This window comes from Drosophila gunungcola, unplaced genomic scaffold, assembly GCF_025200985.1.
Source record: "Drosophila gunungcola strain Sukarami unplaced genomic scaffold, Dgunungcola_SK_2 000001F, whole genome shotgun sequence".
In the NCBI taxonomy this organism is placed as follows: Eukaryota; Metazoa; Arthropoda; class Insecta; order Diptera; family Drosophilidae; genus Drosophila; species Drosophila gunungcola.
This window is the reverse complement of record NW_026453197.1, coordinates 2,734,851-2,756,636: the sequence shown is the minus strand read 5'-3', so window position 1 is coordinate 2,756,636 and position 21,786 is coordinate 2,734,851. Positions and strand designations below refer to the sequence as shown.

Genomic DNA, 21,786 nt, shown 5'->3' with positions numbered 1-21,786 from the left:
AAAACATACTTTATAATGTTCAAGACAGAATACCATACGTACCTTAAGAACTTCTGCCTTGCGATCTGCAGCCACACTGTTATCTGTTTACATGTTTTTGTTGACATTTAATTTCAATGGACCTGCGTAAATTATGCCGCATTTGTTTTGTGGACAGCGCTGCGGTGGACATCAGGGAGCACAGGAGCAGCGGCAGCTCGGATCACACTGTCCTCGAGCTGATACAGGCCATGTTCGGCAGGGTATGGTCATTAAAATGGGTTAAACATCAATCAAAACACCTTTTATTCCAGAACATAGCGCTGAATTTAACTGAGGAGCTGCCCATGATTTGCAGTGGCTGCCTGGAGGAATGTCAGCAGCAATATTCCTTTTTCCGTAAGCTCAAGTTCGCCAACCAGCAACTCCTGCAGCTCTACAACGAGGCGCAGGTGGAAATGTGCCTGGAGCCAGATGCCAAGGATGAGCATGCGGAAACGAAGGCAGGAGAGGATTGCGAGGCTTGGGAGGAGTTTGCACCACAGGACATTATTGTACTAGAACCCGAGCAACTGGCAGAGCCAATAAAAATGGAGGGAAGGGCAGAATCAGGGCCAAAGCCCTCCCAGAGGCTGGCCAATCAGGACTCACTGATTGTGTCCGAGTTTCTGCCCGCCACAACCGCCCAACCACGTCTGGATCTGTCTGATTCCCGCCTGCAGCTATTGGAGCCACCCGCCTACGAGATGCGCACCGTTGACTACGCGGCTGTCGAGTTAAAGCACTACAACTTGGACGAGTACAACGAGACCAATCGCCTGCTCGACGTGGAGCCCAGTGGCAGCCAAGCCATCTACAAGTGCCAGTACTGCCCGCTGGCCTACGCCTCGCCCCAGTACCTGAAGACCCATGTGCGCAACTCGCACGTCTGCAAGTACTGCACCACGGCCTTCGCCAAGGTGCGCGATCTCAACGAACATATCCGGCACAAGCACTCGCACCACCAGTGCGTCGTCTGCTCCAACAGCTTCAGCACCAGCAGCAATCTGAGGGCTCATCTTAAGAAAATCCACGGCGTCCAGCTGCCCGCCCAGGTGGCACTGCTGGATTACAGACCAGCCACCACGGACCAGGACAGTCCACGAAATCAATAAAGTTGATTTACAGACTTATATAAGCTCTTACCTCATTTTTGGGAATGAATCGCACAAGATCCTCATGTTCCTCTACACCATCATAGCTTTTGTGTAGTTTACTTCTTAAAATATTTGATGTTTTTGGTTGTGAGTTTCAAACCAACTGCTACTATCAATGCAAACTTTCCACTGTATAATGCGTATTTACAATTTAATATTTCCACAAGTTCAAACTATGTTTCCCAAAATAGTTGGGACTTTTCACGCACAGAATCTCCCTTATGTCGGTCCTCTCCATTGATATACATGGGCGTGAACTCCCTGTAGGCTATGCATACGCGTCGCTCCTGGACATCCTCGCGAAGTACGGAATGCTCGAACTGGTACCTCGCCGGTCCCAACAAGACAATCAGCGAGAGGCTTAACAGCAAAAATGGATTTAGTAAGTCAGTGAAAATGTGAGAAGTATAAAAACTTACTTTGGCATTGGTATGCGAAGCACCTTTCCCTCGTACTTGGTCATCTGTTCATCCGTCAACAACGGCTCTCGCAACTCCTGCTCGTAGTGTGCCACCAAGTCCAGGTTATACTTGCCCGCCTGCTGGACTTCGTACGGCGTGAGGGTGAGCACGGCGTCGCCGAGGCAGTTTACCGTGACCACTCGCTCGCCCCAGATCCAACAGTCGTCCACATGCGGATCTATGCTGGCTCCCTTGCTGGGCTCGTACTCCAAGGAGCACTGTTCAATGGTCTGGAAGCCACGCAGCAGGGGAACCTCTTCGAAGCGCCGCTGCACGTACTCCGTGGTTCTGGGGAATCCAGAGAAGGAGCCCACCTGAAGCTTGCGTTTCTTAAAGTTTGTTTTGGGCCCGAAGTTCTGTTTTCGCCGGCCGCTCTGCGAGATATCCCAGGGCAGGGCGTCCAGGTCGGCAAGGAGCTGGGAACCCTCCTCCGCGCTGAGGAATTCCTCCTGCACCAGGATTCCCGGCAGGGGCAGACCCTCGTCCTTTGTGTGTTCTCCATGGGCATCTTGCACCTTGGTCGTATCCCAGCCAGGCTGCAAAAGTTCGCAGTGCACGCAGTATGACCACGATTCCAGCTGCTGAAATTGCTCCCGCAGCGAGGGCTTCGCTATCTGGAAGTCCTGCTCGCAGCTCAAACAGGTGCGGACGCCCTTGCAACCGCAAGGACGAATTGTATTCATCCTTAAATTGCACAAACACGTTAAAAACAAACCGTCAGTGTGACCGCTGCTGGGAAGTTACAATATACCAACCAATGTTCACTGTTAATTTTAAAAAATACTAAAAATGAGCTTCTGTAAAATGTAACAGAGTGCTGTTAGGTGCTCTGTTGGCGGGCTTTTAACATAATTTGAATTGAGGCTGTTTAATTAAAACTTAAATGTTATATTTAATTTGATTAATTCGTGTGCTTGATTAAACCTAATCAAATTTTTTAAAAGAATAAATAAAATATTGTTTTCTTTTTCAATTTTTAATTTAGTTTAAATTAACTAATCGTGAAATGGATTCAAATTGATAAAATTTGCTAAAAGATTAGAAGAAAAAAATTCTGTCAATACAAATATTTAAGCCGAAAAAAAGGAAAATATAAGTTGTAATTAATTTCTTAATGTTAGTTAAAAGTTATATGTCTAAGTCTAAGGCTAAAGTTTTTAATCTTAATGGAAATGTTAAGTAATAAGCATATTGCGAATGTGCCATTTTATGTGGCATCACCTTGAAAACGTAACAAAAAATTATAACTTTCAAGCTTAACTTTTCTTCACTCTAAAATAGCTTTTGTATGAAAGACAACCATACAATTAACTTACCGACAAACATTTATCTATCACAAACAATTTACGTTGGTCCTTCATTAATAGGTATAATAAAGACGAAATTCAAGTTTCATATTCTTAAGAGATTTTAATTCTTGTTTTTAAATTTAGATTTCATTTACAAATACTTATTTTAGACCTGTTTCAATCAAACAAATGCTGCTTGGTGATCAATACTAATCGTTTTTTTTCATCTCCAGCTAGTCTTACTCTTTCTAAAGGTAACCGAGCTGAAGCCAGGGTTTTCCAATATGGAACAAGTAGGTAATATAAGGTGGAGCTCAGCCCGAGCGATGCGATGAATCCGTGTTTCTTCTTTCTACTTCTCTCTGTACAAATGGAGCTTGGGTGATCAGTCTTTTGGTGCAGATCCAGCTGCAGTTGCTATCGATCCATCCATTAGATTTTAAGGCAGCTGCGATGGGAACCGCAGCGGGCGTAGACCTCCTCGAAGGAGCGGATGAGCTCGTCCATTCCGCGAAGCAGACCCTCCTCCCGGTTGCCCGGCGTCCAGGCGCTGCGATGGTCCACCCTAACCTGCGGGGGCAGCTCCCGGCACTTGGCAAAGTCGATCAGCCACACGCCAACCCTCTCGTCATCGTAGACGATGAAGATGCTGGAGCCAACGATCTCGTGGCGGGCGAAGAAGGACGACTGCTCGATGACCAGGCGCATGTGCTTCAGTCGCTTCAGCAGCTCCTTCTGCACGGATCGCCGGGCGGCCAGGAACTGTTCGATGGTCTGGACGATCTGCTCGCTGCTCCGGCAGGTCTTCAAGTCCTTAACAGGCGGCCGTCCGCGCAGACGTAGCGCCTCGATCCGGAAGCCCTTGGAGTGCGAGGACGACAGGGACTCGCGGAAGGTCATGTACCGCAGCTTAGTAATGGCCCTCGCTTCGTGCTCCGCCGGCGTTGGAGCTTCAGCGTCCACGGCGATCATCTTCTGATAGAGATCCGGTCGCAGGGTGGCATTGCTGACCTCAGATTCGAGAAAGGTGCGGCTGCCCATCTTGATGTCCATCACACACGGATCCCGGAATCCAGCCAGCAGATCCTGCAGCTCAATGAAGTGCTGTGCCTGAACCTCCTGCATTCCAAAGTAGGCGGGAACTATCTGAGCGGTCTGTGGCTCCTGGCAGATCAGTCGGTAGGCGTGCACCTCGCTGTCCTCAAAGCCCGTGATGCGTTTACGGACAATGCCAGTGGACGTGGGCACAATGCTGGAAAACAAAATAAAAATTTCAAGTTAGTATTCAGTCGAGATATGTATTTCTACAAACGAGACTATTAAAACCAAAGTTTTCCGCATACTAGTAAGAATTTATCACTTTTGCCCCGTAAAATCGATACTTTCCGCATACTAGATAGTTGGAAATGAGCCCCTTTAATATCTTGCCCCTTTAAATATCTTTTAATTTATTTTAATATTCCCAAAAGTAAATCAGACTACTTCCTGTACTGAGCTGATAAAAACATATATAAGGGAAAACAACTTTTGGCTCGCATATAAGCTCATAGCTCCCATTGATAAATGATCCCGTGATCCTTACCTCTCTGGGTGACCGGAAAGCTGCATCCAGCCCTGGGGCTTTGCCTGCGTCTGCGTTTGCTGGTGCTGGAGGAGATGTGGCGTTGCTGGGGCGCTCAGCTCTAGGGCATTCTGGAAGCAAAAGAGAAACGAACCTTAGTCAGAAGGGAATACGAATTCATTGATAAATCGCAGTTTATCGCCGCTGGGAACGGGTTTGCCTCGCTCCTTCGCCACAACGAAGCATTATTGTCTGCCCGCGATTATAAATAATCAAACAAATTTTATTTGCTCGTCCGAGTGCCACGCCCCAGCCTCGTAAATGTGAAATTTATGCAGGCAACCCGCCAACCCAACCGATTGCACATTGTCCGAGGCTGAAACTGAGGCTGAGGCTTCGTCGTTCCAAGCAGGAAGCGCTGGTGGAAAGTTTCTGTCCCATCGTGAGTGACTTGAGTGTTGTAAACAACGGGTACTTACAATGGCCAAGAACTTCAGCAGGGACATCTGGGCCGGGGCCTGGGATTGGATGTGGCTCCTCTGGGTCTGGGTCGCTCTTTGGAGACTCAAATAGTCGGCCAAGTTGTTGCAGTTCTCATAGGGAATCCGCTGCAATGAGAGAGATGCAAAGGAATATGGTCAGTTGAAGAGTAAACAAATAAGGTGTGTAAATATTATTATATAAGATAGATGCATTGCATTTTTTTTAATTAATTTCGGATTTGGCCCAACTGTGACTCACGCAGAGTGTCAATTAATTATTCAAACCGAATGCATATTGGCAAACGGCGAAAAATTCTAGGCGGGCCCCGTTTTGATTATGCTTATATAAAAAGACGGTGCGGAGCAGCTTGATGGGTCGTCGTGTGTGGTTTACGACCGATCCCCGGCAGTGCCGTGTCCCTAATGAGGCACTTAGTATGCAAAGTTGGCGTTTGTTTTTGATTTTGCTGTTGTTGTCGCCCCGTTTGTTTGTTTGTTTGTTTGTGCTGCCTATGCGAATTGAGCCATAAGCATTGGCCATAACAAATAACGACCTGTCAGCGTAGAAGGCGATCCAATCCGATCCAACCCAATCCTCACTCCACCGCTTTGATTAATTGACTAATTAAGGTAAATGCCTCGGAACTTGTTTATGCCCGCTGCTTATAAAGCTTCTGCTCTTGTTTTTTCGCTATCTTGCCACTATTATCGTATCTTAACTGCTTAGATAACGCTGCGTCTTTTGCGTAGCAGTTGCAGATCCCTTGGGTTAATAACATTGCGCTGATCTGATTGCGATCTTTACGTAAGTTGGCAAATTTGCATATGTGGCACAATTTCGTCACTGGTGCCCAAGGGGCACCACAGTGAACACCCGTTGCCAGGGTCATCGCTCCTTATCAGCAGGGTATGGTATGATCTGGGCCTTATCATTTTGCAACAGTTTGCGGTTGGCAAATATTTGCGAATACACCGGCTTAACTGCAAAGGCACTCCGATATGGGTTAGAGATAATGAATGGCGCCTAATCAGCTGGCAAACACGTTTTTTTGTGACTACCAAATTGGTTGAAATGTGAAATTTGGATAACAGAACCTTATGGTAATTTTGGGGTCCGTTCTTGTTAATGAGAATATTGGCAGATTGATTCTTCGGCCTTCTCTGCTCGAATTTCCATACTGAACACAAACCAAAAGCCCCCTATTATGTATTAATTAGGCGCTAATAAGATGTCACATTCGTTTGAGGTGGAGCACATCGCCTATCAAATTCCATTAACCAACATTCGAGGTCCAACGTTCGTGTCGTCAGCACTGACCTTTATCGGGAGTTACACGTTACGCTTCTGATTTAACGGGGACTTAATTATAGCTTCGATCGAACTAATCGACGTCAGAGGCTTTTATTCATTGACTACTCGTTTTACAACTGCATTTACTACAGATCGGCAGCGGACCCATTCTATAGCCGATACTCGCACATATTTGCACGTACACCACCTGGGCGAAATTAGCACATGGGCATTGATTTGGATTAGGTAAGGTGCGTCACACTGTGGGAGAATCTGGGCCTACGATATTACTTCATTTTTATGTGCTTTTACATGTTTAACTATCTCATCGACTGGATTCTGTTCACTCGTGTATGCTACATGCCAGGGGAAAATCTGTCTGGCAAAAACATCAGCGAAAATCACTTGTGACAGATGAAAAGCCAAACCGAAAAGTGAGCAAAACAATTATTAACTTTAACTCTGACATCAGAAAATTACAGCACTTTTCGCTTGAGCGATTCGGTTCGCATTTATTAAGGTTCAAGCTCGAGTTCGAGTTGGGAATTGGATTCGGGTTCTGAGTGCGTTTTGGCCGTGTTTTCAGCCTCAGACTCAGCGTTATTTTTAGATTTCAATATTTCGGCGTTTAACTAAGCTTACAGTTTAGTAGTGTTTATTTATGACTACTTAGCATTTTGTATAGCCGCCGGACGAACGTGTTAACCGACAGAAACAGAATAGCAACAAAAAAATTAAAGCACACAAAAAGAGGCAAAACAGAAATTTTGCTTGAATCAATTTATGCGCGTGACGTCAAGGCGCTTTGGCTGAGCTGTTAATTAAACAAAATCAACCTGCCGAATTTTTTTTCTTCGCCCCCCAATGCATGGTTCTTGTCTCGCAGAGGTCCACCCCAAGGCCCAAAAGCTGGACGGACTTTGGCCCTGAACCTGCTACGTGCCCCCAAAACTGGTTCTCCAGGATCCCCGCGCTGTGGGCGTGTCTCAGGTGCAGCAGCCTTCGCAGGTTTTGTAGAACACAACCCTGACATTATAATCCCGAGATCCCGAGACGATGCCAAGACGTTGGCCCAGACCGTCTAAGTCTGGGGGGTTTCATCGATACATATATCGATAGTCTCGGTCCGCCGGGGAGTTTATTTGCATTGACGTCAATCCAGCGTTTGGAGGTCAAGGGGCTCGCCTGGAAGGGTGAGGAGGGAGGAAGGCTGGGGCCTCAAACCAGTTGGCTTGAGAAATATTAATATCGCAACACTCAAGCCATCGGCAGCAGAGGGTTAGATCCGTGTGCCCAGGGGCAGAAAGTATCAGAAAACTCGGACTAACCATCACACTATCTTTCTTTCTAGCGGCACCAACAATCTAAGTCGCAGTTTTAGTGATCATGAGTAACTTGGTTGGCCAAAGGAGAACCGGATTCGCGTAGACCTCCGATCTGCGTCAATGTGAATAACGTCTTTCCCTTTGGTGCATTCATCGCGGTTACACGAAAACCCCTGTGAATCACTCTGCGAAAGTTTGGCATTCACCGCCAATCTGACTAAGTCCAATTCCGAGCGACTTATTTAAATTGATGATAAATAAATACCCGAGGCTCAAAATATAAACTAGATTAGTGGCCCCAAACCCGATCTCTATGCTTCTAACCTTCGCTCTTGTCGTAAGCCTTGATCTTAGACTAGCGAAATAGCAAAATATCAAAATGGCCGAAGTTAACCGATAAAAACTGAGGCCAAAAAGAGCGTGGGCCACTGCACTTGACACTTGAAATGCTCAAGAGTGCTTAAGCTCGTCGGAATCAGAGACACACACTGAGAGAAACACAAAGCCTGGGAAGTCAATAAACTCGGTCTGCAGACAAAAGGCTTGTGAAATAAGGACACAACTGTCCGAAAGGGAGAATGTCAACGAATCAATTGTCTTTAATGAAACGGAATCAAATGAATCGATTCGATTGTCCGATGGCGGACAAGCGACGCCTCTAGGGAGTCCACATCTCAATCTGCCGTCAGATGTGTGATCATAACTGGCCGTGTCCGGCTACGTTACGTTTACGGGCCTCGTTTCTGGTTGCTTTAATTAGCGCAGACCCGCCGTAGTATGCAAATTGGCGTTACGTGGATTATTGGAATTCCAGCCCGAGCCACAGATCTCCCACACTCTGTTTGCATTTCGCATAGTTCGGGTGGGTGACTGGGTGGTTGCTGGTTGCTGAATGCTGGGTTGGTCCCACAGTTGTTTCAACAAAATTCCACAAACAAACAGACGTCATTCAAGGCGGAGTTTACACACGACTCCGCAACGTAACTCTGCTTATTTTTTGGTCACTTTCTCTGACAGTGGTTGGCTTTCTACGCGGATGTGGATGCGTTGCCCCAATCCTCATTGACGTCACTCTGTTTGCTTGTGTCTTACAAGCTTTCTTTTCATTCGGCCACTTACCTCGTTGTTATTGTTCGATTGCTGCTGCTTTTGCTGCTGCTGCTGCTGCTGCTGTTGCTGCTGCTGTTGCTCCACATCCAACATCATGGCATTGCGCTGCTTGGAGGTAGCACTGGCACTCGAATCCAGGGCAATCAGTTTCCACAGCTGCTTGAGGCCGATGTTGTCGATGCAGGAGAAGCGGAGCTTCTCGTTGGACCAGGCCATCGTGGAGCGACTTCTGGTGGAGCTGGCTGACTTGGAGGCCTTCGCGTTGGCACCTGACTGGTGATGGTGTCTCTCTGACTTGGCTGGAATTGGCCGCTGGAGCACCGTTGAAGTCATAGTCACTCGGATCGCTTGCGCACTTAGTTTCACTTGGCTGGCCCCACACTGTTGGTTCGAGTGTATGTATGTATATCGTTTGGGAACTCTAGTCGATTTTCACGCTTTGCGATTTTATGCTCGACACATTTGCATTCTGATTGTGATTGTGTTTCTGATTCTGATTCTGACTCCGACTCTCAGTCTCAGTCTCAGCACTTTTCTGTTTCCTAGTCAAAACTGCGTTCTCGTTTCACTTCACTTGCACTGTGCCTCGGCATGGGAACTTCGATATCTTTATCTAAGTGCGCTTTGTTTTTGCACTTTTATCTTTATCGCTTGGTCCCGTTGGAACTGTATGTAGCACTGTCGATCGCGGCGAATCGGTGGATCGGCGAGAATCGAGAATCGAGGCGTTACTCTGGCTGCTCTGGGAGGCGACTAACTGGTTTCGCCATATGGCAGCCAGTTTTGTGATCAACGGATCGGCAATGGTCGTTTGTCGTCGGCTCGCGTCGGAAATTCAACGAAGTGCTCTCTGGGAACCGGAGTGCCGGAGTGCCGAAGAGTTGCGTACGAACAGGGGGGCACTCGCAGACTCTCTGGGGAGCACCGAGCGAGAGCGCCAGGGAGAGCCAAAGAGAGAGGGTGGGACAACACCTACACCCTCTGGAGATCGCATTAGCCTTCTGGATATTTCAGGAATGAGCCGCTGGGAGCGATAAATCAAAGTAGGAGGTATCAATTTAAATATATATATATATTATACATATTATTTAACTATATATGTACATATATAAGGCAATAATAACAAGATCACACAAGGAAACTTAAATTCTTGGTTAATTTAAAATTATGATATTTCTAACTGTTTAAGAATATCTTTAGCCAAGGCAAAAAAATAATTTTTGGGCTGCTAAATCCCATTCTTAGCTACTTATGTACATTTAAAAATGTTCAATTCCCATTAAAGTTAAAGTGATGAATAATCTTCATTAAAAAAAACTGAATTTGTCATAATTTTCTTTTCTTTTTCTAAATTTTTAATTCATTTAAGTGAGTAATTTGTTTCAAAATAATAATTTTTTAGGCATTTTAGTAACATTGATGTCTAAAGTCGTAGACATAGAAATTATGGACACATTGAACTCGAGTTTATTTTAACTACAGGTTCTCGACCTTCAGACTATCAAAAAATGAATTTTACAAAAAAAAGGGGAAAAACCCAAACCCATTCGCGCCTTTGTCACCTTGAGTGATTTAGCTTGAATGTAAATGTCATCATGAATCTCCCAGCCCATTTTGAGATTAATCCATTGCTTACTATATAGTAAACAAGGAATTTCAAATGCGTCGATCGCCATTTCGCCACAATACTATTCCAGAGGGCTCGCCGAAGTACGATCGCAGAAATTGTTTACTTAGAGATTATACATTGCAAAGAAAGGGAAAACAACTGAAAGCGAATACATTTGGGATGGGAGCACTGGTAGAATCCTAGACCCCAGAGAAAAACAACATCAGATATTTGTTTTGGCGAAGCGTAAAAGAACGATTTGGGAGTCCCGAGACCGAGGAGAACTGGAGGACAGACATTTGGCGCCATAAGGTCAGACGTTGAACCGCCCCTACTTCTTTTATCTGGGCTGTTGTTGAACTTGGCGAAATTCCCGGACCCATCTGCAATGCTAATCCAGCCAACTGCGCAACATCTTGGGATCGGCGATTATGCAAACTGTCACCGAAATCTGCGCCAATTTTTGCAGAACCATCCAGTTCATGGCCATCGGCCGATGAATATATGTACTCGCATATGCGCATATTTATTGTTGATTTCGGTACAGATCCAATGCCCAATACCAATCCCGCTCCCAATACCAATCCCAGTCCCATCGAGATGCGTGCGTCAGTCTGAGTTTGAGTGACATACAAACCCCGAGTTCGAGTTGCAGTTTCCCCCTGAAGTCCTCCTCCGGCGGCCCACATTTTAACTGCGTCAGCGGACGGACAGCGGTCGTCAGTTGTCGCAGGCCTCGTCATTGTAATGCAAAGCCATCACATGGTAATGACTTGGGGAAACTGCCTCGAAATGCATTGAACCTTTCGTCTGCAGGCGGCAACGTGGCGTATGAGTAACAATAGTTTCCCGTACACGTGATATGGCGGCAGCCACGAGCCATTTCCCGACAACACCAGTCTGGCTATAATAACTATGCCGGCGCAATTGAAGCGATTTATATTAAGTAGAGCAACTAACTGCTCGCACATTACAATTAAGTTGATCGATTAAAACCAGGGCCAATACACAACATTGAAAAGCCGAGAATTTTATTGTTTAAAAATAGTTTTAATAAACAAGAAAGAAAGCAAGCTTCGGCAAGCCGACAAGCTATTGCACAATTTAAATATTCTTTATAACAATCGATCGTTCATATGGCAGCTACACTATATCAAAATATATTCAAGACAATTAAAAAAGTATTGAAAAATTAAACAACTTTGGGAAAGTTTTATGCAGATAGCTTTAAGACTGACAGACTGGGACATCATCAAGAATATTTTGTATTGTTTACTGCCTTGCAATCTTCTGACTGAAATTATAATACCCTCTAAATCAAACATTTCTTAAATATGTATATTTCTTCAAATCGCCATGAAAAATTCTTGTTTTCAACTTTTTAGACATAAGCACTTTTTCAAAGGTCAATTTTAAATTCAGGTGGAACGAATCGTGGAACTGAATAATACAAACTGATGTGGCATTCTCCATTATATAGTAAGAAGTTATAAGCTTACTTTGAATTTTACTTAAACAATAGCCCTTACCCCCTTTAAATTTTCAACCCGTTTCTGCCCTGCATTGCATTGCTGGGGCTGCACTTTAATTAAGCGATATTACCGGCGTCTCGCATCTCGATTCAAATGTCACTTCCCACTTGAGTGAATAATCAGAGATCCCAACTCAAAGGCGGTCCATCTGAAAAGCCCAGCCCGCTTCCAGGCCCTGATCAGTGATCATCATCGTAGGCCTGACGTCAAACGCACTGGTTGCGTGAAATTTCTTTGTCACGATTGAATCGGAGCTTCGACGACTGGCGGCTTTGGGTGAAGGGATGCGGATTGCGGATTGCGGATGGGCCATCTGCACGCACCAGTGGCTACCGGCAGACAAAGAACCCAGATGCCAGATCCCCATATGCCCATATGTCCATATGCCAGAATAAAACCAAGATGCCACCAATGCAGCCGGACTTTTGTACTCCGTCAGCCTGTGTTTTTTCGCTTTTTGCCCCAGCGATTGACGCACTTGGTTGTCTTGTCACTTGACTTTTTTAATCTCGCGACTTTATCGTAGCTTACTGCTGAACTGGCTCTCACAATCGGATTCAAATTCGGATTCGGATTCGGATTCGGCATCGGCATCGGCATATGATTCGTTCGTCATAAGTGTAACTTAATATTGCGCTCAGGTAGATTCGCTGGCTTCGCTGGCTTCTCTTCCTCAAGTTTGGATTTCAATCATATCGTACCCGCACTCGCACTCCACAGAATGTTTGCTATAGTTTTTTGCCAGCTGGAGCGGTCGCTCACTATTAAGTTATAGCTCAATGACTTTCCTGACGTCACAGTATTAAGCTCAGTCAGCCGAAAAATAGCGTTCCTCATTAACATGTTCTCCATGTGGGAGTGTTTGCACTGGCAGATCGTCGGATCTTCATATATATATATATATAGGAATATATGTGTAGCCAGAGAGAACTATAGACGCCAGCTTGGCGCCGCTCAAACAATTAAATTGCTCAGCTGGGAAATTAAAATATGAGTTTAAATTTAGAACTCTTATCTCCTGATCTAGCTATAAGTGTCTTTTAAAGTTGACATTGTTTGGAAGGATTTCCCAAGACCCTTATACCCACCTGTATTTCCAAGAATTGCCTTGGGAATTTCAAACAAATTGATTTGGTAATCAAAATGGGCGAGTTGAGTTTTTGCATTTTTACTTAACGTCTACCGAATTTAATTTAATCGAAGGAGCAACGAACTTGCTCTTTATTTGACTCTTCAACTTTGCTTCATTTAATCCGTAATTCAAAGTATCGACTTACATTTATTCATTTTTATCTCCATGAAGGGTCCTTCAATTTGTCTGCGCTGAAATTGAAGTGTGTGTTACTCCGACATGTTTGTAGAATGCTTCATAAGCTTTGAGCGTTTCCCATTGTATTTCTGTTTAAGGTTCAGTGTTTGACTTTACTTATGGAAACGCCATAAGCGTGTAAGCCACAAGTTAAACTCAGTGTTTAACCAGCTGTAGTCATTGCTCGCCCTACAATATCTAAATATGCCATTCCCTGGTTTACCCCATAAATATAAAAGCTAAACAGATACGGAGTGCACAGGCCAAGTGTTGGGAAAGTACCAAATATAGATATTTATAGGTATAGATACACTTATATAGTGAATAAATAAAGAAAGTATATAAAACTTTTTTTAACACAGGAAACGTCTTTTTGATCTCAAGAAATGTAATATTAAAGATCCCTTGATTCATCAATTTTTAAAAAAATATTTATATAAATATAAATGAATATTTTTTCTTCGAGAGTTCTACTTAAAAATTTAGGATGATGATGCAAATCGACGGGAAATGACTCTCATCAAAATGTTTGAAAACTTTCCTCGTAATTCCAGCAGATTAATGGGCTGATAAGCGTGGGCATGGCCTGACCGACAAACGTCACGATCTGGTAGAAATGAATTCATGGGCTGATAAGAAAAAAATTGGGGATTACAATTTGTTGGAAGATTTCCCTCAAACCATGTACGTCACTTTAAATAACTGATTCTGCGAATTGACCGACAACTTTCTGAGAAACTAAGACTAAGTGCCACTGCCGTTGATTGAAATGTCCTGGCATGGAAACAATTTGAACTCTGTGTGCCCCCATTTCCGAGGCCTTACCCATTGTTATTCAAACATTGTTTTGCCCCCTTTCTGCACTCCGCTAGGGGCTATCAACCTGCTAATTTGTGCTGAGTGTCACTTGATTTGTGAATGATTTCTTTGCAAAATGCCTCTAAAAATAGTGTCACAACATGTGAATGGCGCGAGCCGCTGATAAAGCTGCGAATGCTATGAATACTCTCCACCGCCGATAATCTGGGGTCAGACCCCAAAAAAAAAAAACCAGGCTGCGCCTATAAACAAAAGCAGGAGCAGCAATTGCTGGTGGAAAATAAAATTAGAACCTGACCAACAGGGCAGCCGAGACGCAACAACAAACAAACAAAAGAATAATTATTTATGGGCGTGTAAACAATTTGATTGATTCGAGCCAAACGATCTGAATCGATGAGGAAAACAGAAAACAACGGCTGCCTTGTGTTTTAGCCAGTCGATCATGTTCGAATTCGTAATTAAATCTTTCGCCTCAGAATAACAATCAGTAGACTTTCTTTTTAATCGCATTATGTCATCCTTTTTAATTGAAGAATTTTTTTATTTTATTTGTCTGCTAACCTTATGAACACAAGTCTATATTTATATGTATCTATAGTATAATATTATATTAAAATCACGAGAATTATTCATTTGAGCACATGTCCCGTGGTTGGGCTAGTTGTTAATTTCACGCAATCATCTTAGAAAAGCTTAAAGAAAACCCACTGACCTCCTAGTCGATCATGACTTTGAGGCGATCACGTTTTCTGCATCGTAGAACCCGGCACGTTCTTTCCTTTTTCGGAACAGCTCATCTAAAGTGGGAATAAACATGAATTGAAGTCAAGGGAGAACGTTCGATTCCGATTTCGATTTCGAGTGCAAAATCAATTTGCGTCAATTGCAAGAGATTAGCCTCGCTCTAGTTTTGCAAAAAAAAAAAAAGTGGCGAGCTAACGACCACATAAATCAGCGCCAGATGATAATAAATACAAGACAAGACAAGACAAGACAGAAAGCTCTGCAGGGGGGCGCCTGGAAACAAAATGATGATGACTCTGCTCCGGCTTATCGCCAAATAAAATGAGTTTACATCGGCGGTGGCCAAAAATAGCCGGCCAGCTTCTTTCAGAGCCACGTCAGTCGGTCAAAAATGGTAATCGGGATCTGGGAGTTGTTAACAATCCGGCGATACTGTTGTCTTTACCGTTGCGTGACGCAAATCGATCCAGTTGACGGCTCAAACTCCGTTACGCGGCGGTTTATTTATAAATAAAATGCACCAAAATAACCCGAATAAGCCGAACTCGCCAGATCTCGAGCTGCATGCGAGTGCATCTGTCCCGGTCCGATTAATACCAGCCAGCTGATTCCGCTGAGGTCTGGACGCCTTATCAGGCCCCGACATCGGACCCGTAATTGAGTAATATATTGGCAGACATCGGGAGACAGCGCCATCGGCTCCCGGGCACGTGGCATGCAAATGAGCGGCGGCGAAATGCTTTCGGAATATCATTAGAAAGATTTGGCAACCTTGGGACAAAAACAAAAAACAAAAAAAAAAACCAAAAAAAAAACCAACAAAAAAGAAAAATAAAGGGAACAAACCCCAGCTAATTAAATCCATGCGAAACCCGATTCTGGGGAAAATTTATGGCTCTTTCAGTTCCATTGAATTCAAATATTTGCTCACCCACAAATCACAATTGCTGGTAAATAATTGTAGGAAAATATTTATCATGCGATTATCTGATGCCGCAAAAATAAGGCTTATTAGCGAGGGGTTACCATGGAATAATAATTCATCGGAAATGATCCTATGTCAATCTTCTTGAGTTAAAACAATCCCCAAAAGTATGTTGTTCTGCCATGATGTAGAATGTGTGTCAAATAAACACCATAAAACAAATGTTTGTTTAATAGAATTTAATATATGGTTTAGAGCTTTTGGTAAGACAAAAATTTGCAAATATACCTATTTGGTCATTTAACATGCCTAATCAAAAAAAAACCGAAAACCAACTTTGACTGCAACGCACAAGCTTCTTATCTTTATAATACTTAGAAATCGGACACATTCTGTACTTTCGACGACTGCAATTACAAATCAAGAGCCTCGAATCTGAATGAGCTTATCGCCTTTTGGGATTGCTTACAATCTGACACATTAATGGCTTTAAATGCTCGTAAGAAGATTATGAATCGTGAAAATCAAACAACACGAGATTGGCAATCAAAAACGGTTCAATTAATCAGCTGACAAAGGTCCGAATTTAGATTAAGGAAAAACCCTCTACAAGGCAAATAGCCCATTTTAAGTTTGGAGCTGCGATGACACTTGGCATTCGCCACTCGATGCTGACACGAGCGGAATATTTGAACAGCGTAATTGTGGGCGGCAGATAACAATAAACTCATTAGCAAGCCAATTCAAAGGCAGAAACAATAACATTATTGGGGAGGCGCGAGTAGGAAGTTCACATAATAATATATATTTGCCGTAAACAATTTCCTATTCATATTTGCCGAGCTTATCGGAGGCCAGTGGCGCATAGACAAATAAATATGTGGATAATTGTTTCTCCAGTTGGGGGTGTGAAGGCAAAAATTGAACAATTGATTCAGTGCCTGCGATTACGTGTAAACACACACAGAAATCAAGGTGAAAGTTCTCCTTCCACTCCAAATGACCCTCAATTTCCATGATGACAATAAGATCAATTGTGAATTATGACAGTTAAAGGGCGTGTTACTGTCTGATAAGAAGGAATAACTAAGCACTAATGACTTTTCATTTTGGCATATATAGTATAAAATGTCAGGCAGGTAAGAAGCATGGTTTAATATAGTTTCAGAACTTATTTCATTTACAGTTTATTAAGCAAATTCTTAAATTCTAAATGTCAGCGTTACCAAAAACCAATCCTCCGCCGCCCATATATTTAGTTAACTTTGAGAACTATCTGAAACCTAAACAATTAAACAAATGTCAACCTCTTCAGCGTTTCGAGAAGCCAGTTGGTTCCACCTCATATCTAATCAAGAATATAAGGCGATTAAAGCTGTTAAGATGGTACGGTAGTCTATCAAACCAGATTAGAAGGCTACCACTGCCCAGATTTCTCAGATTTCTGCGAGCTCGTAACGATGATGGCCTTTGCAAACGCAAGACGGGATTTGAGATCTACTGCGAGATGGCCAGCATACATGGATTTCACATTTTTGTGGGCGCCAAAACATGGCAGCGTATTCTCTGGTGGCTCCTCATTTGCACCGCGGTGATGCTGTCTATCATCATTGTGACCATGTCACTTGCAATGTCAGAGGAATCGCCCACCATACGCTTTATAGACATGAAGTCTACGGCAGAGGTGCCATTTCCTGCTGTCACCATTTGTGGTCTAAACTTGATATCCAAGCAAAGACTACAAACCAAAGCAAATGAATTGGAAGTATTAGCAGAAGACCTTCAAACATTTCCTTTTATGAATTCTACTGTACGAGAACAGCTGGGAAATATAAGTTGGCTAGAATTGCTAGAGGATCTGGCTACTCCTATATGTCCACAAATCCAATCTTGTCTGTGGGAAAATCGCGTGGATAACTGCCTGGAAAAGCTGCTACCAATTTGGACTCAGGACCAACGCCTGTGCTGCAGTTTTAATTACCGGCAGCAGAGCTTTAGTTCTCATTTAGGAGTTAGTTTGGTTCTAAGAGCCAGTGAAGAGGACCTCGAAAGTCTCACCATGAAGGGCGTAGAGGTTCTTATACATGAATCCCATGAAATACCCAATGATGCTACACCAAGGTTCCTGGTGCCCAGTGGATCAGAGGCTCACATAATGGTGCAACCCTTTGTCAATCGATTTATGGCAGATTTGGAAAGTATACCAGTTCAAAAACGAGGGTGCTATTTCCCAAAAGAACGTCGATTAGCCTCATCTAATGTCTATCACCAAAGCATTTGTCAGGCAGAATGTCGCAGCGAAAACATTATGAAGTCCTGCGGTTGCCTTCCTCCCAAATCTCCTCGTCAAGAAAAATGGACAATCTGTGACCTACAAAAAATGCAGTGCGTATGGGATTTCGGTAGGTGGCAAAATATTTACGGAACCATTCTGATTTCAGGCTGTTTACAGATCATGATGAGATCATCAAAGGAAAACAAAAGAATTGCGATTGCCTTCCGCCATGTGAATTCAATCGCTATGAATTCCAGGGTGATATAAGACTATTAAACAGGATGATTTACAATAACATGACCAACCCAAGGTAGCACAATTAATTAAATTGAATATTTACAAGATGTTATTTGATTTGTTTATCAAAAGAAAATTAATGTGAGGTGATAGGTTTTGATGTTGAGATTTATAGCTATAATATGTCTTATGATAGACGAGATCAGTATGGATGATATTTTACAACAGGGTACATAAGCCGACTAAAATAATAATAAACCATTCTTATAGAGAGCATTTATTAAATAAAATATTATATAATAACATTACCAATTTAAAGTTATTTAAAATTAATTTTTTGATTTGTTTATCAAAAGAAAAGTAATTTGACGTTAAAGGTATGATTTTTAGATTTAAATTTAGCTATAAAGTTGAACTAGGTATTAAATTCGGATACTTCCAATCAATAATTTAGTATTCCAAAGCCCACAAACGAAGTTCGCCTGCGTGTCTACTACGACTCACCAATTGCCGAGGAGCAAGTCTTGGACGTGTTCGGGAACTGGCTGACATTCATGGGCAAGTCAACTAATGACCTACAAGGTATCCACTAGAATTACAATTATGGAACAACCCATTTTATGGGCAGGAACCTTCGGCGGAATCACTGGACTATTTATGGGTTGCAGTTTTGTTTCGGTCTTCGAACTGATTTTCTTTTCGTGCGTTCGACCCACTTGCAACTGGCTGACCCGTCAGCAGATACTTTGGCGCCGTCGGAGGATCCAGAGGGTGGGCAACGCCGGCGAGGTCATTAGGGCTGGCTAATTAGGCGCTGGCCTAATTACTTCGGCTCTGGCCAAGTCACAGTCCATGTCAAGAGGTCAACCTGCAGAGATGGTGTTCAAAAAGCGGCGCATCTTCGATTTGCGGCAAGTTCAGGCCCAACAGATGGCCACCAACACCGCCGGTCAGCGACGCAGTGATCTCATCCACAATCAGCCGCATAATTCGTTCTTACCCAACGACCGCTTCCGCCAGATCGGTGAATGGTTCTCCGAGAACATGCGCAACTACTGCCAGACCACTTCCCTCCATGGGTTCAGCTACATCACCCGGCAGGACATTAGCCGCCATGAGCGATACTTTTGGCTAGTGGTTGTCATTCTGGCCATCATCACCTCGATTGTGTTGGTTGTGGTGTCCTGGTATTGGAGTCAGGAAACCCTAACGGTCACCGTCATCGAGAGCTCGCACTTCCCCACCTGGAACATTCCCTTCCCGGCGGTCACCATTTGCAACTTCAACAAGATATCCAGGATCAAGGCACTCGCCATGCTGGATCAAATGTAAGTTGACAATTGCACACCCAGAGAAAAATCATGGTAAATTAAAATATTTTGACTTTGAATTAACTAATTTCGGTAGTGATAGCACCGAGGGGTGTTGTGTTTAAGTCAAAGTACGTTACACTTTCATTTTTATTTTTTGAAATATGGAAAAACATAGTTTTAAATTAAAAAAAAAATCAGTCTACAATTTTCCTATTCGAAACCAATTAAATTTGTTAATAATTACATAATCATGTTTTTAGTTTATTTTAAGTAAGTTTATATTTTAAAAACAATGTTACACTCAAATATTTTAAAATTTAATTTTACTATGGGGCTTTTCTCTGGGTGTATTTATTTATTTATTTCGACAATATCATTTTAGAACAATTGTTTAGTTCAGTCTTGGTAGAGTAGCCACAAAGGTTTATTCTGTTCCGACATACATATATTAATATTATGACATATCTAAAAGCGATAAGAAAACTGACTCAATTTTTTTTTTTAATTTAAAAAGTTCTTCTTGGTACAACTAGTTTTAAGGATGACATTTTTATTGTACCGTTATGAACATTTAGGTCCCCAATAACTCTTTCTTCTATGTTATTGTTTATATTTATTTTTTAACCAACTTGATATAAGGACTTTTGAAGTCGTATGATTTTCCTAATGTATCAAAACGCATTGTTTCGTAATTTTTTATAGGCAGCTTCCAGTTGGCGTTAATAAATCAGAGCTGCACAACCTCTTCAATCTTACGCTGTTGCCCGTGGACAACCTTATAAGCAACAGTTCGCTGCTGATCTACGATCGGATTTTAAGCCTTAACAACCTCACGCTCACTGGTCTATCGCAGCAATTGTCGCCCGACTGCATCGAGATGATCTCCAGCTGCATTTGGAAGGGCATCAATACGCGATGCGACAGTCTCTTCCAGCGCATCGATACCATGGAGGGGCAGTGCTGCACTTTTAACTACTTTGGCGGTATCACCAACAATTTTCCCGAGTAAGACTAAAAATTAAGACAGATTCAGTTGGTTGTTTTTACGATTTAACATTTTAGAAAGATTGCATATCAGATACCCAAACGACCGTATCGGGTAACTGGCTGCGGCTATCCCACTGGTCTCTCGGTGCTGCTTAACCCCATGGTAGCTGACTACTACGGCACCTTCTTCAGTGGCTACGGATTCCGCCTGCTCCTTCACGATGCCTACAACTTTCCGGACGAGAACTCGGAGACCAAGGTAGTTACCTCCACGCGGGAGAGCTTCGTGCGCATAAATCCGGAGTCCACCTATGCCACCAACGACATTCGCCGCATGGACCTGAGCCTGAGGAACTGCCTCTTTGGCAGCGAGCGGAGCATTCATGGCCTGAGGCGGTACTCCTTCATCAACTGCATGTTCGAGTGCCGGGTGCGGATGACCTTTAATCTCTGCGGCTGCCTTCCGCCGTATGTCTATAACAACGGCAGCTATAAAGTGTGCGGCATTCTGGAAACCAACTGCATGATACAGAGCAAAAGTGGGTTAACAAAAATATCTGAGGATGCAATTTTTACTTACAATTTGTTTATTTTAGGGCTATTTTCCCATGCCCTGGCTAATTTGAATTTCTCGCTATCGATTGTTCGGGAGACGGATAGCTTTCCATGCGGTTGTCTGCCGGATTGCCAGTCGAATCACTATGTTTCGGAAAGCACGATGGGCCGGCTGGATATGAGCTACTTTGCCAACCGGCCGTCTTACAGGTGGGATAAATTTAAATTGTTCATTACGTGGTATTCCTAAACTAAGGGGAGTTCCACAGAACTATATATTTAGACTCCAAAAATCTGTGGAATTGTTAAAGAACCCTTTTTTTTTATTGCATATTTCAAGCCTTTTTATTAGTTTAAAAACCCTTTATCTTACTCACTTCTGATTTTGTATCCCCAATCTCAAACAGCAATGCCACGGATGGGATACTGCTGCATGTGTTTTACAGCGATCTGATGAGCACCAGATATCGAACGGACATCTTTCAGAACTGGCTGTCCGCCTTGGGTATGCTAGTTACTATTATATACAGTTTTATAAAACACTTATGATTACCAACTATTACCTTTGACAGCTTCATTTGGCGGTTTGCTGGGCCTAATTATGGGATTCAGCATAGTGACGGCCTTTGAGTTCCTCTACTTCCTCACCTTTAGACCCATTTTCAACTACATCAACAGGGACTAGACAGGCAAAGCTAAACCACTCCTCGCACCCCATTGCACTCCACTTGACACGCTTTCATTAGAGCTCTGATTGATGAGCAGTAGCACTGGCACTATAAAT

The 21,786-nt window shown here is 43.3% G+C and overlaps 5 protein-coding genes across 6 annotated transcripts; 3 read left to right on the top strand and 2 right to left on the bottom strand.

Annotated features, from left to right (window-relative positions):
- The first annotated feature begins 47 nt into the window (after nucleotides 1-47).
- On the top strand, nucleotides 48-1,165 carry LOC128261889 (zinc finger protein 236). Its single transcript, XM_052995825.1, has 2 exons — nucleotides 48-242; nucleotides 294-1,165. The coding sequence occupies exons 1-2, from the start codon at nucleotides 117-119 to the stop codon at nucleotides 1,131-1,133; spliced, it is 966 nt and encodes a 321-aa protein (XP_052851785.1). The 5' UTR covers nucleotides 48-116; the 3' UTR covers nucleotides 1,134-1,165.
- Nucleotides 1,166-1,307: 142 nt separating this feature from the next.
- Nucleotides 1,308-2,374, bottom strand: LOC128261890 (alpha-ketoglutarate-dependent dioxygenase alkB homolog 4). The gene is made up of 2 exons (XM_052995827.1): nucleotides 1,595-2,374; nucleotides 1,308-1,535 (listed from the first exon to the last, which is right to left on the bottom strand). The coding sequence occupies exons 1-2, from the start codon at nucleotides 2,317-2,319 to the stop codon at nucleotides 1,349-1,351; spliced, it is 912 nt and encodes a 303-aa protein (XP_052851787.1). The 5' UTR covers nucleotides 2,320-2,374; the 3' UTR covers nucleotides 1,308-1,348.
- Nucleotides 2,375-3,020: 646 nt separating this feature from the next.
- Nucleotides 3,021-9,717, bottom strand: LOC128261883 (inositol-trisphosphate 3-kinase homolog). 2 transcript variants are annotated; one of them, XM_052995815.1, is made up of 4 exons: nucleotides 8,704-9,717; nucleotides 4,966-5,094; nucleotides 4,508-4,617; nucleotides 3,021-4,177 (listed from the first exon to the last, which is right to left on the bottom strand). In XM_052995815.1, exons 1-4 carry the CDS (start codon nucleotides 9,025-9,027, stop codon nucleotides 3,358-3,360), a joined length of 1,383 nt encoding a protein of 460 aa, XP_052851775.1. In that variant the 5' UTR covers nucleotides 9,028-9,717; the 3' UTR covers nucleotides 3,021-3,357. The 2 variants fall into 2 exon arrangements, with proteins under 2 accessions (XP_052851775.1, XP_052851776.1); XM_052995816.1 differs by lacking the exon at nucleotides 8,704-9,717 and adding an exon at nucleotides 5,523-5,622.
- A 7,130-nt stretch (nucleotides 9,718-16,847) lies between these two features.
- On the top strand, nucleotides 16,848-19,060 carry LOC128261876 (pickpocket protein 11). Its single transcript, XM_052995794.1, is given in 5 exon segments — nucleotides 16,848-18,037; nucleotides 18,088-18,220; nucleotides 18,602-18,705; nucleotides 18,776-18,923; nucleotides 18,925-19,060. Coding segments are annotated over 5 exon segments (1,608 nt in total). The 5' UTR covers nucleotide 16,848; the 3' UTR covers nucleotides 18,959-19,060.
- LOC128261878 (sodium channel protein Nach) lies at nucleotides 19,021-21,713 on the top strand. Its single transcript, XM_052995795.1, has 6 exons — nucleotides 19,021-19,475; nucleotides 20,163-20,465; nucleotides 20,523-20,986; nucleotides 21,044-21,212; nucleotides 21,410-21,507; nucleotides 21,575-21,713. The coding sequence occupies exons 1-6, from the start codon at nucleotides 19,024-19,026 to the stop codon at nucleotides 21,685-21,687; spliced, it is 1,599 nt and encodes a 532-aa protein (XP_052851755.1). The 5' UTR covers nucleotides 19,021-19,023; the 3' UTR covers nucleotides 21,688-21,713.
- The last annotated feature ends 73 nt before the right edge of the window (nucleotides 21,714-21,786 follow it).